We start from the raw sequence: 17,724 nt of genomic DNA, 5'->3' as shown, positions 1-17,724 counted from the left end.
CCATATTAATTAGGAAATACCATATATCCATACATTTTCCACAGTGTTGTTCCCACTGTGTCAGGAGGTCTCTTGGTGAACTGCCCTGTGGAGACAGAAGTGGGAAGCAGCACCCAGCTCATGGTTCCCAGAATCAGCACAGGACTGACCTTCAGGAGGAGGCATGAAATGTAAGCTGGGGAGTTAAGGAACTCCTTCAGAGCCCACTGTCCATCTGACCAGAGCTCTTGCTTCTCCCAGTCTTGTACCTGCAATTAAGGCGCTTTAATACAAAGAGCAGGACATCAGCTGCAGGAAATCTGGGTGAAAACATGGAATTGAAAACTGCCAAATCAGCCAGCACACACAGAGCTCCCCTGGTGCAGTCACTGTGTATCCTTACACAAATCTGCAGAGGTGCTGCATGTACCATGTGATACTGGGGTTACCTGACTGACTTTACTGAATGCTGTAGTAAATGGTTGCACAAAATCCTGTGTAAATACCAGATACAAGCTACAGCTGCCTCTGAGGAGCTTTAACTTATGCACTGTCCCATAAAACTTCCAGGTAGGGAAATGAGTAAAAAGTCTCAATGCTTTCTTATTCCATCAGCCCTTCATGGTGAAGAATTCTGCACTGAATGTTTCCATTGTTCAATATAGATGGGGGAAATTAGATTAGCTTGGGATGGAATATCCCATTTTCTCATGCAGTATGTTCTCTAGCCAACTTAAGCTTGCTGGTTTGGCAGAATTCAGAGCTCTCTGAAGACAGTGATTTTTTTGAAGGCTGACAAAGTTTCATTTGGCAAAAACACAGGCATTCCATTCCATCCCCCAGCCTCAGGTGTTGTATGCAGGGCTAATGTTCTGCCAGAGTATAAAAGAACAGCACATCAGAGTGTTGTGCCAAACAGCTGAATGGTGGCTTTGAACTGCTGCCTCCCTCTCCACACTGAGGTGACCTGGTCCCTCATTTCTCCTCTCCCTAGCAGTGCAAGAGGCCATGGCAGGCATGTTCCAGTGCTCACAAGTGCCAAGGGGCACTCAGGATGATTAGCTGCAGCCCTCACTCTGGAATCTTTGAGGATGAAAAACACAGCTTAGAGAAAACGTGGTCTGACACACAGGGTAACTTGCAAAATGTAACCCTTGACCCAAAGGCTAAAACACCGGTGGCTGAAGTTCCAGGCAGAGCAAGGGGTGTGGGAAGCCCTGAAGGCAGCACAGCCAGTGTGACTGCAGGAGAGTACAGGAATTGTCTTGTCTGCCTGTGCTCTGCAGAGCCACATCTCTGACATGTCACATGGCCCAGCAGCTGGGGAGATGGGAGATCCCACCCAGAGGACATGGAGGCACCTCAGCCATGCCCTGGTGCCCCCTGGCACAGCACAGGCAGCTCTGGCTGACACCTGCACTGCTCAGGAGGTGCAGAATGAGCACATAATGCCAGCATGGCAACGGGAGGATGGTGGAAGCTGCTGCAGCCACTGCCAGCCCATGACTGGGAATAAAAGCTGGTGCCAGAGAGCTGGAGAAGAAAGCCCCAGTTGAGGTGGGGAGGGAGAACAATGAGGCAGGGCTGGCCCAGGATCCTCACTGCCTTCTCCAGCTGTGAGCTGAGATTCCCAAGTTACACAGATGCAATCCCTGAGCCAGCACTGCAAAATAATCCTGGAAATGCTGTGTGAAATGCTCTGCCTGGACTGCCTGTGCCCTGGGCTGTGCACACTGACACCACTGCTGCTCTGGGGTGTCTCAGGCACTCTGACTTGGGCCCCAAGGGATATCAGACTACCACAGACTGCTGCAGAACACAGGGAATTTCTCCTGTCCAGCTCCTGCCTCATTCCACAGAAAATACTTGTTCAAATACTGTTACCCTAATTTAGGCTCTGAAAATGCACTCAAGGCACCTACAAAGACTTTGTATGCAATATATAATACAGGGCACAAGAAACTTTCCCTCTAGTACTTTTAGATGATCTCCAGGAATTGGAAATTTATTCTGCAGATTCACTATAAATGTTTAAATATAACATAAATGCACCTGACCCAATAAGTGAAGCAACCCATGTTTTCTTATTTGCTCAATGTCTTTTTTTATCAGTGAAAAGCACAAATCCCTCTAATCATGTCACCTAAGTGCAGAAATCAATCCTGAAGATTGGGTGTTCTACTTTGTTGCAAGTGTGGGCAGCATTTTACAGGAAGCCATGAATAATGAGTAATTCTGTTAACCTGGATGTTGGAATGAATACCTTGAACAGAAGAATTTTAAACCAACCTCCACAGCACTAAAATTTCAGCAAACCTCCTTACAGTGTGCACAACACTCTTCAGTTCCAAACGTACCCCGCAAGGAACACATGCATAAATTATAATCTATCCACTGGGGAAACCTCTGAAATACTACAAAAAAGAGGGAAATGCATTTTAGGGGTCAGTCTGCTCAACTGGCTGCTTTTAAATACAATTTCATATCAGGAATAATTAATGGCTTTACTGTAGTTAGTGCTTAGATATTTTCAAGTGGAAAAAACCAAACCAATTTTCTACATGTTTTCACTACTCTGTAGAGAAAGGAAAGCATTATAATTTGAAAATGTCTAACAGCTTTTAAAGTATCTGTGCCTTGAATTCTAAGGAGTATGACCAACATAAAGATACTGTGCAAACTCTGTATTCCAACAGATCCACAATAATTAAGCTAAGATACCCAAGGAATACTAACACAGCACTAAGGCAGAAAGTGTTGTCTCCTCTGAAATATAACATTAAAGTAGGAGACATTCTGCACTCCACTGGAAGGGCTGGTGGATCACAGGAAAGGAGCTTTGTCTTTTCCAGAAAAAAAGTCAGGTCCAGCACTTACATAATACAATGTGATCCAAGCAGATGTAAGTGTTGTTATCCCTGAGGCACAGAGCTGCTCAGCAGAGTGCTCCTCACCACGGCCACGTGGCACTCACACATGCAAGCAGGATGCCCACACTGCCCTTCCCTCCTTGCCTGGCACCAGTGCTGCCCTGCCCAACACTGGCAGCTTTAGGGCACTGGGGAGAGCACAGCCTCCAGGCAAGGCAAGCCCCACAGCTGATGCAGGAGTCCTCTCCAAACCACAGAAATGCAAGTGGCCAAATACTAAAACTGTTTTTCAATGTTCTTCCCAATATCCTTGCTTTTACCTGTGAGTGATTATCCCTTGGCCAACTTCCATTTGGCTGCTGCTTCTGCAGTGTTTGATGGATGTGACCATGAGGACACTGGGAAGGTACATCGCAGCCATTGCTTTGGCTCTGTTTAGAACCTGCTCCCAAATACAACAGCTCCTGCCACTTGGGAGCAGATGCAGCAATGAATCCCTGCAGGAGTGAAGGAGCTCAGAGGATCCCCCTGTGCTCTCACCTCGTGCAGGTCGCAGCTCAGAGATGTTCTCGGTGCCTTCGTCGTCCGAGTCTTCGGTGGCCACCACCTTGTACCTCTTGCTGCTCTGCTTGTTCAGCACGTGGGGCACCTGCAGGGCAGCCTCTCTCTCTGCAGCCAGGTCCAGGTCCTGCTGAGCAAGGTGGGCCCTCAGCTGCCTGATTTCAAACTAGAGGAAAAAACAACACCACAAACCGATGTCATGTGAGCACAGGCAGAAGCTGAAATGCTGCAGCTGGGGGCCTGTTACTCATCCCTGAACACTGCAGGTCTGGGAAAACACACAGTGGGGTGAGCCAGGACATGAGTCCAAGCTGGTGCTGCTCTCCCAGAGCCCAGGTGAGCTGGACCGTTGCTCACACATCTAAAGACAATGACTGCCTCATGCTGCTCCTCTGTTTTGCACAGCTGTGTCCTGAAGGAAATTTTGGACAATTTTAACAATTCTTACTGCAAGCCTCGTGTAACCTTTATAGCAAGAGACCACTTTTAACAGGCATTAAGGGAGTTAGGTTCATGAGAAATATCCCTAACCAGATTTTGTAATGAGGCCTCCAGTGGAGGGGAGGATACTACAGTCCTCTTCCTACAGTCCTCTTCTGACTTGAAATCTTCTGTATTCAGCAGTATGCAGAAAACCTTGGGGAAGGTTACCACTTTTCTGGCCATTCCTCTCAAACATGCTAAAGAACTTCTGCAGCCCCAAGGGGATTTGCTCATGACTGGTGTTATAAAGCAAACACCTGAAAACAAGAAGCTACCAGGTACAATCTGACTGAGGGATACAGCAGATTTCATTTTTGATGGCCAGTATCTTCTACAATGCAAGAAGGAAAATAGCTTTTTTGGAGAGGCTGCAGAGACCTTTTAAACCCTTATACAAGCAGGAAAAAAACTCCCTGTGCCACACAGCACAGCTGTGGGGCTGCAAGGAAGAGTTTCTCTTTAAAAGAGTAACTGTTTAAAATCAGTAGTACAGCAGTGACCAAGTCATGTCTAATTCTAGAGTTGGAGAGGGAAACACAAATGAGGTGAGTAAGAGGCAAACACTCCAATGTGGCATTGCTGAGCCTCCCCTGGCTCAGAGCCTGCAGAGCCACGGCAGAGCAGGAGGACACAGCAGTGCCACTCCATGCCCACAGCACACATGGAATTGGCACCCCCATGCTGGAAAACTGCTGTGGAACAGCCCTGGCTGAGCCTCACTCTCAGATGTGACTCAGATCTGCTTCACTGGCAGATTTTGGAAGCCATCACCACACCCCATTTGTTCCCTGCAGTCAGACAAGGTGCAAACACTGGGAAGGGGAAACCAGACAGAATTTCCACAGATTCAGGAAAGGAAAAGGGATTCCAGTTTGCCACACCTGGACACTATCTGCTTTTCAGAGCAGCTGGGAAGGAACGGCACTAACTGGAAGGCTATTGCAAGACTCAAATCTAGAAAGCCAAAGGGCAGCTCAAGCTTTCCAGATCCCATTAAAGCAGCTAATCCAGGGCTCTAACAAAGCACACAGCTTTTCCTCCATCTGCAACCCAGCTGCAAACAGCTGGCTGCAAGTGCTCACTGCTTTTAACCAAAGCTCTTCTGGCAGTGGCACTCAGGAGTCAGGTGGAATCAGCAAATGTCAAAACACCGCCCTGCTCCCTGATTTCCTGCAATGAAGCCACCATGGCAGATTCTTGTTATTGTGCTAACCTATTGCTGGGGAGAACTGGCTCTGCTAACTCTGTTCCCAGCCAGCCTGAAGCGTCCTAACACTCAAGGTGCTCGTGCCAGTATGAACATAGGGAATTTCAGGTTTTATCCTTGACTTGAAAAAAACAAGGAATCACAAGAAATACCTTTACATTCCACCTTTAAAGAGAGAAAGATACCCTTTCAGACACTCCTTTGGTTTAAGGGAAAAAATGCACTCAAACAAATTAGCCAAAAAAGAAATCTGAGATTTTTTTTTCATGTTGTCTAACTGAAACATAATTTCTGTTTTTCTACATTTCACCCTCCAAAAACATTCACACGTGTCAGAAAAAGAAATAACTGTAAATTGAAATGCTTAATTCTGGCCTAGAGGTATGGAACAATTTCCTTTTTTCATGCAAGACAGAAAATCTGGCAGGTGTTTTTTAACACAGACAGAACTAGCTAAAAGTCAGCTCAGTAACTAAGTCTGCATCAGATCCAATTAAAGGAGCTTCAGCATTTACAAAGGTTTGCTGAGCATTGTAGCAATCAGAACCTGAATGCATCGCTGCGTTGTACAGGAGTGAAGGAGAAACGGGGAGAGCCCAGAGGCCTCCTGCGCACTCACAGCTCCTGGGACGGAATCAGCATTTCCGAAGAGCACAAGCTTTTGCCAGGGTATTACCAGGTTACTGCCAGGTTTTTGCAGGTTATTGCCAGGGTATTACCAGGTTACTGCCAGGTTTTTGCAGGTTACTGCCAGGTTCGTGCCAGCCCTCAGCCCGCACGGCCGGCAGCGGTTCCGGGCCCAGTCCGTGAGGGCCGCGCTCGACTCCGGCCCCGGGCCCGCCGCGCGGCGCTGCTGCCACCTGCCGAGGGCAGCGGGAACTGCAGCCGCGCCACCAACCGGGGCACAGGGATTGAACTGGGCTCCAGTGCCACCCTGTCACAGCCACCGGACTGAGGCACTGCTGTCCCAGGCACTGAACTGGGCACTGGTGTCACCCTGTCACAGACATCAAACTGGGCCCTGTCACAGTCACCAAACTGGGGCGATGCTGTCACCTTGTCACAGGCACTCAACTGGGCACTGGTGTCACCCTGTCACAGACACCGAATCTGAGTGCCAGTGCCACTCTGTTAGAGACACGAATCCAGGTACTGATGGACTCTGTCACAGGCAAGAAACAGTTTTTGTTCATAAGGAATCTACAGAGAGGATTGGTTGGGTAGGAATTGCTTCCTAAGCATTATCCCAGGATCCTGCAGGTGCTGGAATCCAGTGTCAGCTCCTAAGCCAAAGGTTAAGTCTAAGGGTGTGTTCCTCACAGGTGAAATGCAGAGAGAGGCTGCATGAGCAAATTAGGCTGTGGGTGCTTCTATCTACTGGAGATTATATTGCACACTGACCTCAGGCAGTTCTAATGTGTACAAGAGCTAATGAGATTGCTCTGAGATTCAGGCAGTCTAGAGCAGCTAAAATAAATCATTAGGAGGTATGTATAACAGTCTTTTTAAGGTAAAATTCTGGGCCAAGGTAACATGTCGAATTTCTATTTGCAGTAGGAGCTGATGTAGTGATCTGAGCAGACACCTGGAGCAGCACAGCTGGACTGAGGAAACCACAGTCTGTACTTCAGGTACACCATCCTCTCCTCAGCCTGTAGGGCAGGACCCCACTGTATATATCACCAGATGACAAAAAAAAAAGGCATATACACTTCAACACATGCTTTGATTTGCTTAAATTAACTCACAGGTATCAGCTCTGTGGAAGAACCTTGCAAATCTCAAAGAGAGCAAGTGAGCAAAGAAATGCTCTTCTGTAGAAGATAACTTGTGAGCACTTCCTCACTCAAATGATGCCTTAGGTGATTATTTCTAAGCAGGTAAATTGACAGACCTACCTGGAGCTCTAGATAACATCTCCTTTCACATGCCTGGTTTTATTAAGTGGGCCACCCATCCTAGCTGATATTTTATAATACACATGTAAGACTCAAAAAGAGACTTCGCAGTGAATCATGGAGTGCTTCCCTTTAATGGTCTAACAACAGAGCAGGACTGACATAGTTTCTGAGAAATCAATGAACATTTTAGCCAGAAGCTTACTTGTGTCTAATGCAGGAGCAATAACTTGGCTCAATTCTATTAGTGCTGTCTGTACAGAATGCCCTGCCCTAAAACTCATCTGCCACTGGGATACAATCCAATGTTTATTTCCATTAGTTTAGCCATTGTTGGTAACAATAAAAATCAGGAGACAGTTGCAAACTAATGATTTATGGGTAAAATAAAACATAGGATGACCTTGGCTGCCTTCCATCCACCAAGAAAATGACTGGTAGTTAGAAATAAATTAAAATTATTGTGAGAGGATAGCATACGTTATTTCTCCAATAGACAATTTTACCAGCTAAACAGCCCTGTCATTAAACTGGCAGCTGTTGTACAAATTATATTCCAAGATAAAAAAAGAAATTACAGCTCCCATAGTTGTTGCCTTGGTGAGAATGCTGAAAACCCCAGTTCTGCAGGAACTGACATAAAAGGAGCTCTGGTGTTACAAGGATAAGCACACACTCCTGGCTGGGCTGTGTTCAGCTGGGTGATTCTTCTGGAAGCTAAGCAGAAAGGATCAGGAAAGTATATCTATTATCACAAATGGAAATTCCTTTACAGGTGATTCTGGAGAAAAGGAGCAATCTTCCCTGACTGGAATTTGTAGCTAATAAAACTTTAGAACTTTGTTTTGCAATTTAAGTTATTCTAATAAAGCAAAACCATCAGCAATATACTCTGCATATTCTTGACAGTGACTGCAGTGAGACTTCTTTTCCTTTTACCTTTACTCATTTTTAGAAATCCCTCGTGCTCCATTCCTGTTTAATAACCTCTTTTTTTGGCCAATGGAGAATAAATAAAAAGCAAACTATTCAAACAGCTGCAGTGGGGTACTACAGAGAACAAAGTGGTGGTCTGTGCAAGTTTAATTTATAAATATATTCTGTTTTTCAGATGTACAGCTAGCCAAAAAGCAACCTGTGGAAAGAGCAACACGTTTGCAAAAGTACATCTCCATTGTCAGTCAGGAATGGAAATGTACTTTGGAGCTGTGGGACACCATCACTGGTCAAAAAAACCCACAACTGACAAAAGAAAGAGAATTCAAAGAGATGAAGGGAAGTTTTATCTTTCCTGCTTTTAATTTTTAAAACAGAAATCCTGGTTTTGTCTGCCTAGCATTAAGCACCAGCTTCAAATCAGCATGGGACTTCTCAGAGAACCAGCCACCAATTATTTTTGTTTTAAATCCCAAGCAAAACAGGCTAACTATTTTTCCCAATTCCTCTAATGAAATAATTAATACTTTGCTTGAAACTTTCAAGATAATTTCTTCTGCAGAATAAGCCAGACCCCGAGAATTCTAACCCCAATTGCCAGAGCAGCAGCAAAGCAGTAAAGAACCCAACACTCAGAAAAGGAAGTGTTGGGAAACCTTTCCAGCAGGAATGTTCTCAGCCCCACCTGTAACTACAGCATAAATGCAATTATTAATGCCAGTGTGGTGACAAAGGGGCAGCACAGGGTGAGTCCCTGCTGGGCTGCAGGGAACCAGGGTGACCTGTGTGCCCCATCACCCCCTGCCCTGGCACAGCTGGCACCACAGGCACGGGGCAGCCTGGAACCCTCCTGCCTGCTGCTCTGCTCTGGGCACAGCCTTGTGCAGGCAAACCTTCCCCCAAACAGACAAGCACAAGGAAACACCAGGAACCAGCAAGCCTTTGGAAAGCTCAGGAAAGATGATCAAACGAAAAAGCAAAAACCTGGCAGAAATTTAGACATTAAATACCATTAGGAGCCAGTTTCCCCATCAGATGCTGTACACAACAGCATGTTAATGGGAATATTATAATGCTGACAACTTTTTATTGACTGAATTATGAAGCTAATAATTTACAAATAAAGGATGCAGTACTCCTGTGAATGTCTTATGTTACTAGCTGCAGCAAATTAGTACATTTACCTGATATGATACAGCTGAGACAGTTGTTTGGCAGCAAGTCAGGGCAGTAAGAGGGATTTAGCACGCTGTCATCTTTCTGTAGACTGTATTTTTCCATAGCAGATGACACTTGAAAGCTGCAAGAGAACCTGCTCTGTTTTCTCAGACTGACTCCTCTCCCAGTGCAGCATTTCTTTGTTTGCTGTGCAGGTTGTGACCATCAGAGATCAGATTTAGGGTGACTCTGGTCAGACATTCAGGAGTACCTGGCTCAGAATGAAGAGCAGCAAGAGCTGCTCCTGAACCCCACCTGGGATCAAGACTATGAAACTGTAACACCAAAAAGTGTTTAGAGATTCAAAGTGTTATCTGGCTGTATAGCAAAGTTCCTAAAAACAAATGGTTTACAATTTCTGATTGTCAAGGCCTTTAATATGGTCTGACAGACAGAATACTGCACTGGGACTCAAGACATCACTGATTTCTCTTCCTGGTAAAATGGGGTGTATACCATTTACCTGGCAATTCCACAACCTTGACAGAACCCAAATCACTAAGTATCATTGTGCAAAGGTTTTATGAAGAGGGCTGCATTTTTGCCACCCAAGACAACATAGTTGGCACTTACTAATTTTTGGCAGAAGCCAACCTTAAGTTTAGAACTTGTTATGGTTAATATGAGTGACTCAAAACCAGCATTATGAAATGACACAGTGTCTACAGCTCTCCCTAATGCATCACACAGACAAAGCAACTCACCACCAGCAGCAGCTCAGTGCAAAACCCTAGGCTGACATCCAGGAGATCTGGACCTAAACTTAAAATACATTTGGGGACCTAAATATTGATGGTTTTGTATTTCAAAAGTACCTGCCACGAGCCAGGAATGGTAGTTGAAGCTAGAAACCTCCAGGATTTATTTGGACTATATCTCACAGTTCCCCTTTCACTGAAACAAGAAGTAAATCACCTGGGGATCATCCTGTTGTGGTCTGATGGTCACCTCAACACTCACTTATCCCGAGCCTCAACATCTATCCCTGCTTTCTACTTTAAAGCAAGTTAGTCAAGAACTCATTTGCATAAGACAAATGGCAAAAACTCCTGGCTCATTGCCCCAAAAATGGTTTTACACCTTTTTCATGTAAAATATATTCATTTGAGATATTTCAAACTTCACCTTCCCTTACCTCTAGACTGAATCACTGAACATTTGGAGGCCTGGGAAGAGTCTTAAATCTTGACTTGCTTCCAGGAACTAGAAGCTTCTACTGCAACATTTTGAGCTTGCCAGGAGTCTCTGACTGACCTACAGGGAAGCTGCCTCTTGCATTTAAAGCAGGGAAATTCATTTCTTTAAACTGCACATCTTTTTCCTGGGAATGCTAGCTGCAGTCTCCAACAATGGCTTTTGTATGTTAGTACTATGTCAAGCTAGCTGTTCTCATTTAACAAATGACATACTGGAACCATTTATTTTCTGCTGCTCACATTTGTTTTCCTCACCTCTGAAAACACAAGCCCAGCAGCAGAGGCAGCTGACTGCTGTGCTGTTTGACAAATACCATGCTGACAATATCCTGGCTGCAGTTAAAGCTTCCTTAGCACTGAGACCTGTCACCCCCAGCACAAGTCCCAGGGGTGCTTCTCAAAGCTCAGCCTGCAGCGAAGTACATGAGCTGTTTGACTTGCCTTGACAAGATATGCGTAAATAAAGACAGAACTGAACTTTACCCCTTGTTCTTGGCAGATCTGGGTTAGTCTTTCCAGCTGCTCATCTTGAATAACTTTTGCCTTCTCATATTGCTGAATCATCATCTCCATCTCCACTTTCACTGGAAGGACATAGGCTGGAAAACACAAATAACACTTAAAACAACCCAGCTGTGATTTGGTTTTTTTATCAGGACGAAAACCTTTACAGGCCAAAGAACATCATCCCTTTCCCTTGCATCTAGAGAACCAGAGTATTTCCAGTAGAAGCAGCACTAGAGTACATTTTTCAGGGAAGGATTTCTAACATAGGAAATGCAGGGTCAGACCTCCATCTGCCTGGCTGAACTGAAATGCTTGCTGCCTGCTCTTCCCAGATTCCATGCTAGCACAGCTCTTCCCCAGGGTTTACCACAGACTTCCTGAACCACTGGGTAGGAGGATTTTCTCTTTACAGTCAGTCCCATTCCCTCTAAACCTGAACAGCACAGCTCCTCAGGAAAAGAACCATTCCACAGCCCTAACCATTTAATTCCTAGACTTTGTGGTAAGACATCAGTTCTTAATGGACACAGCAGACTAAGAAAGATATTGTGAAGAAACAACAAGGGCATTTATCTTCTATGGCTTTTCAAGTTACAGCCCAGTTTTCAGTACGTTTTCTGAATGGCTCTAGAAATTTTGCTCCTGACTTACCTATGGCAAACTCACACTGATCAGAAAAGCTGGTCAATACCTACTGCAATTAATATTTTCTGAAGCTACACAAAATCCTGCAATTTTGTTTTATGCTTCAATCAGAGGGCTGTGACCTCTCCTGAACTCTGAATACAAAGTCTCCTGGGCATTTAAACCCAAAGTAACAACTTAACTGTGATTTTTCACTCATGAGAAAAATGGCCATTCATTTATTTCTTTCCCCTAAGCTGCCTGAAGCTGCTGAGCACACAGTAACCTACACTAAAGTCCTTGCTTCCAGGCTCAGCCACAGACTCTGCTCTCTGCAGCCTTGACATGCTGGGGCCTTTTCATCTCCCCTGGCAAATCCCCACAGAGGTTTCTACAAAACACCACCAATATGCACTTCATTTCCAGGATGTACAGCATGCAGAGAGCACCTCCTGCTGGGAATCCTCAGGGCAAGAAAATCCTCCTGGAATCCCACATAAAACTTATTTACTGACAAAAACTTAGAAAAGAAAGTCCCAAGAACAGAGCTGGCTGTATGGTTATGAGGAGGGTGCAGCAAATATCAGCAAAGCAGAGAATCAATTATTTTGCAGAATCAGGAATGACAACTGCTGGCAAGAGACATAAAGCAGGTAAGGACATTTACTTTACAGGACAGGGGATAGGAAGCTGCCTAACAGGAAAACAAATCAATAAATTATAAAGGCTCCTAGAGAGCAGGAGATCTCCAGACCTACTCTGCTCCATGGGAGTCATAACTCCCTTCTGTTCAGTGCTAGCAAAATGTAAGAGGAAGGACAATGACAGGAACAGTGGCAGCAAGCAATCCTTCTGTATTTTTAGAACCTCTTTTCCCCAGCCTGGCAGGTGATGTTGCAGTCCCCAGTGAGTCCCCACTCACCATCAATGATCCTCTTCACTCTCCATATCCTCAGAGTGATGATAAGGCTGATGGCATCCCATGGGCTGCTGGGGCCGTTGGCCACTGTTGAGGCCACCATTGGTGCCAAGGACAAGATTATGACAGCACCATCAAACACCTGGAGAGAAATCAGCTTTTCAAACCTTTCCTTAAAATCATATCCCTGCCATTCCTCTTTGAAATCTGGAAGAAGTCTCTCTTTGTCCAAAAGAAATGCAATTATGTACCTATTTGAAAGGGATATGAGAGGTGGCCAAGCCACAGAAAGGCTGCATCCTTTTTGGGTAGCACAACAGAATTCCTCAGTGCTTTTTATGAGGTGAGGAGAGATAAACTGTGGTGGGAGGGAAGGGGAGAGAAAGGTATTTGGAAATACTGGCCAAAATCCCCAAGGAGAAGCAATAGTCTAAATGTTATTACAGCCAAAGAGTTTTATCATCACTGGTATTTATTACCTGTTACTTGGCATAATGTCATCTAAAAAAAAAAAAAGGAGTCCCTGCCCATAGATCTTACTGTCTAAATGAAGAGATCAAGAAGACGAGTAGAAAAAGATGGAGGCAAGAGACTTGATGGCTCTTGGCCATGTCCTGGCAGCCCCACACGTGTGGGGATGGCTGTGCACCCAGACAGAAAGGTGCCTGCTCTCACTTCCATGGGGCAGGAGGCTGGTGAGGAGTTTGACAACTGGGACTGCTCTGAATGATTCATGTGACACTGGCTGCACTGGGATCAGATCAGAAAAAGCAATAGTGCAAAGCTTTAGACAGAAATGAGGCAGTAAATGTGCTCCAGAGCAAAGTGGCAGCAGTGCTGTGTCTGTCCCACACTGGCCCAGCAGAGCAGAACACAGCACCACGTTCTCATCCCTGCTGAAAGCCTCCCCTGCTGCCAGGGCCCACTGATCAACTGTTTGCATGAAGAGGTAGGGCACAGAATTTTGTAAGAACTACATATTCAGAACTGTGTATAACAACCCAGTGTACTTTCTTACTGCAGCCACTCAATGGGCAGTAAAAAATATCCCTATTCCAAATTACCAAAATGAATTATCAGAAACTGCTCCATTTAGCCTTAATAATAACAAACCCTGAATCAACTATTAAGTTTCATTAATTTTTTTAGCAAAATAAGTTAAAATGTTTACAACTTCATTACAAAACATGCAAGTCTCTATACTGATTATGCTCCAAGAACACCCAGAGTGTCTTCTGGTTCTTCCTGTACAGTAGTGGTTTATGAGGCAGTATCAAGAAAGAGCTTTTAATTTTCCTGATCTCCAGATTTCTGCTCAGATTGGGATTATGTATTATTTATTACACAGAAATTTCCTTTTCTTTCTCTACAAGAGTATATACATTCCATGTGATTTTTATTTTGAGGTACTAATTACAGTGTTTATCAAAACAATTTCAAAATAAGAATGGGGGTTTTGCCAAACTAGTATTTACTACTAGAAAACTATATGCAATTTTTCAACTAACTCAACTAATTTCAACTCAATTATGGCAATGGGAATATAAAACTCAGGTGACGGTTTCTGCATTTCAGGGTAGCAGTATTGCCAGACCAGCACAGCTCTAACAACAAAAGTCACACAAAGAGCAAGAAGACCAAAATCCCTCCCTTCATAAAATATTTTCAAATATTGCAATCTTCTGAGTCTCTCACAGAAAAAGGGACTGCAGCACTCAGCTACTGATAATGCACATAATGAAAAGAATGTGTGTATTTATCTGCCTTAAAAGATATTGTATTGCACAGGTTAATAACAAAGCCATCTAAAGCAGTTCTTCATGGTCTTACTGGGGCTGCTGGAAAACAGTACCAAGAGAGAGAGAGCTTACCTCTATTTTGTTTTCAATGTAATCCCATATGCCAAGGACCACAATCCTCAAAATAGTCTAGTGAAATAGATTAGGGGGAAAAAAGATTATGAATGTTATTGCACTCTTAGATAAACATTTAGTCCTTTACCTATTTAGGGAATAACTTTTTGTCTTATTTAAGAATTATACATTTCCTCTAAATAATAATCAGGTTCTAGAAATGGCTAAACTTCTATATTTAAAAAGCAGATATTGCTTCCCAACCAGTATGTTGACTTAGCAAAACCTCGACAAACAAGTTCCAAGTTCAAATGCTCATCAGTCTTTCCATCTTGCTAAAATTTTGCTTTCAGATTTGTGTGATTTAGATTACCAACCCTCCCCAGCCTCCTGACCCAAGCCTATGTAAGATCCACCATGGGGCTCCCTCAGTCAGAATGGGGGAAAATTCTCTTTTCTGGCCATCTTTGATCTGCCAGTGCTTACTAATTGTCTAAGAGAAGAGGCCCTGTCCTGTCCTGTGCCTAAAGGTACTGACATTTCATCAGCATGAAGAGCAGATGCTCTTCACTGCAGTTGAAGGCAGTTGCTTTATTTTAAGATCCCAGAAAGTCATAGGATAAGGGAGAAAAATATCTCTGTGATCCTTCTCTATGAAGCAAAACAGCAATAAGTAGCCTCAATAGCTAAAAAAGAGGAATAAAGAAAAAACACAGAATGAACCAATGGTGAATTCCTATTAAAAAATCCAATGGCACCTTTCCTAATTTTTAATTAGGCTTTCAGAACGCAAAATAAAAGAAAAAATCCATCCGTCGACTTGCAATTGATATTGAACTGACATAAAAGCCTAATTGGTAGGGATGTTTCCTGCCAACAGCAACAACAAGGTCAGATTTTGACAGACATAAGGAGTCTGCAGCTGGAGCCCTACAAGGGCCACCAAATGCTGCTTTCTCCATTGAGGAGCAGCATAATGACTTGGTGCTCAGCAAGCCTGCATGTCAGGGGTGACCATGCCCAGAACTGTGCAGAAAAAAGTGACTCTGATGAATACAAGTATCTCCTCTTCACTACAAACACAAATCTTAAATCCCAGGCAGCTCTGAATTGATGCCAAGCACACCAGCAGTACCTAAATGCAGAACAACACAGAATTGTTCTGTGCTCCTGTGTGTGGCTCTGCCACCCCCAAGTGCCCCAGCTGGCCTGGGATCACTGTGCCCATTCTCCTGGCACTGCAAACCTGGGTAACAGCACTTCCCCTGCTCTGCCCAGGGACACTGCTGCTGTGGGGCAGACAGTGCTCCCAAAGCCCAGCCCCACAGCAGCAAGGAGCAGGAGAGTGAAGCAGCCAACACCTCAGAAATGGGGCATGCAGAGGCACAGGCCAAGGCTGGCTGAGAAAGGGAGGCACGAGCCAGAAGACAAAATGCAGCATCCTCTTTCCTCTACAAAAACTGATTATACTCTACAGAGACAGCAAGATCCACCAATGCTGCCAGTCTGTACTCCTAAAAATACTGAACTTTCAAAGCACTTGACAAATGCATCATGGCAGTAAGGCTCTCTCCATAATAACCTATAAATAAACCTCAAGGTTTATTTATTCTGTGGAGGAAGAGATGCACAACAGCAGGTGCTCGAGTCCCTTAATGACCCCAGACTGGCCAGCACAATGTGATCTGACACAGGCACAGGGTGTAAGCACATGTGCTGCTGAGCAGCCAAGGCACTCCTGCAGCCACAGCTCAGCTCCTGAGCTCAATTCTGCTAGGAAAACCCTCCCAGCTCCTCTGCCAGCACCTCCCTCACTCCCACCCAGGAGATGCACAAAAGGCTGAAGCACAAGTGACCTGTGAGCCCATCAGTTCAGCTGTATCAGTTACCTGGGGTCCATGGAGGTTCCACAGCAGGCAGCCATGGCAAACACATGAGGACAGGCAGAGCCTTCCTGGGGCACCAACTCTCCTACAGCTGAGAGCACAGATCACGCTCTGCTCGGGCAGGGCTTACAAAGCGCCAGGTCACTAAGCAACTAACACAGGATGGCTGAGCACTTCACAACCTTACAGACACTGAGGGTGAAAGTCTTCCTTCCTTTGGACAGGTGTGCACAAAGGTATTTTCACTGAAATGAGGCACATCTGCACAAAGAAAACAGAAACACTGCCTCACAACCCTAAATATGATTTAGCATTGGGCTGGTGAGGGAATGTAAAAAGGTGTTTTCCTTCCTGCCTTTTTTAATTCCTGACTGTAGCACTTCAATCACTGTGCTACTGCCACCTTAATGGCTGTGAGCAGTTCCAAGGGCTGGAAGCACACACAAATGTTTTCATTGCCACTCTGCTGCTGTGAATCAGCACAAGCCAGCAGTGACTGGAAGTCCACTTGGCAGACATTTAATGCAGGATTGGGTGTTGCTGTCCAGCACAGCATGCCCAGATGATCAGCACCTTGGCTCTCAGCTCAAGCAGACACTGAGGAAGGTGAGGGTAAGGGTGGGATGAGCCAGCTCCTCCACCCCAGAGCTGGGCACAACCGGGGGTAAGCTTAGAAAACATTTATTCTGCATGGAAGCTCTTCAAGCTGTGCACCAGCACTGCCACTCCTAACACCCATCCCCACTGGAGTGCCAGGAGCCAGGAAAGGCAGTCTGCCCTTGGTGACCTGAGTGAGCCCCAGCCTGGCCATCCCTGGGCCAGCACAGCTCCAAACCAGCCCTGGCTGTCCCCACTCTGCCTCTGTGTGCCCAGGGCAGGGAAAACATCCACTGCTGCTGCCACTGCTCTCACCCAGAAAAGGTGGAACCAAAGAAATTTGGATTTACTGGGCACCTCCTTGACTGCTTAGTATAATAAATGCTTTGACAGCAAATAAAGGCATTGGTATTTCTTATATATAACATTTTAGTATTTTTTGCAAAGGAATCAAAAATATGTTTCATACAAATACATACATATTGCATTTGATTGTACACTGTCCCTGTACAGAACTTTAAAAATGAGGACCTGCAGCAGAATCTGAAAAAACACAGAGACAGAAATTAATAATCTAGGAAACTTTCTAGCTACTGTTCAAGGATCAAACTGAAAGATGCATATGAATTAGAAGAGAACTGTAAAACATTCGTCACAGACAAAAGCAATGTTAGTCACAATTCTACCATTTTTAAGTACAAAAATCTACAAAAAAAAGAGAAAAACTGGAGTAGCACTGCTGCTTCCTACTGATGTGCAGGCATGTACAAATACACATCAACAGTTTTGCATTACACCACAGGCATTTTTGAATAGAGATTTGAAAAAAACTAAGTATCAATGTGAGCACTTTCTGTTAAAGGAAAGTACTGCCAGATTGGATTTTTTTGTACTTGAAAAAGAAAGCTTTAATGTTTTTTGACTGGAAATGTTTTTATTAGAAACACCTTAACACGTATATTTTCTAGTTATATCAGAAATACATTTTTC

General features: G+C 44.6%; 1 protein-coding gene across 2 annotated transcripts in view; it reads right to left on the bottom strand.

The window, feature by feature from the left end:
- TMEM266 (transmembrane protein 266) overlaps positions 1–17,724 on the bottom strand; it is an 82,155-nt gene that overhangs the window by 15,063 nt on the left and 49,368 nt on the right. Inside the window, exons 7-10 of one of the 2 annotated variants that reach the window (XM_054272909.1) lie at positions 14,270–14,326; positions 12,402–12,540; positions 10,832–10,947; positions 3,390–3,576 (exon numbers count right to left, since the gene is read on the bottom strand). In XM_054272909.1, the coding sequence (XP_054128884.1) occupies positions 3,390–3,576; positions 10,832–10,947; positions 12,402–12,540; positions 14,270–14,326 (499 nt within the window). The remainder of the gene's footprint in view (positions 1–3,389; positions 3,577–10,831; positions 10,948–12,401; positions 12,541–14,269; positions 14,327–17,724) is intronic. The other variant, XM_054272910.1, reaches the window with a different exon arrangement.

The sequence above is a fragment of the Melozone crissalis genome, unplaced genomic scaffold (assembly GCF_028551555.1).
Source record: "Melozone crissalis strain CALT ecotype California unplaced genomic scaffold, PUWL_Pcris_2 ptg000014l_1, whole genome shotgun sequence".
NCBI lineage: Eukaryota > Metazoa > Chordata > Aves > Passeriformes > Passerellidae > Melozone > Melozone crissalis.
The sequence above is the reverse complement of the archived record's forward strand: the minus strand, read 5'-3'. Positions and strand labels throughout refer to the sequence as shown.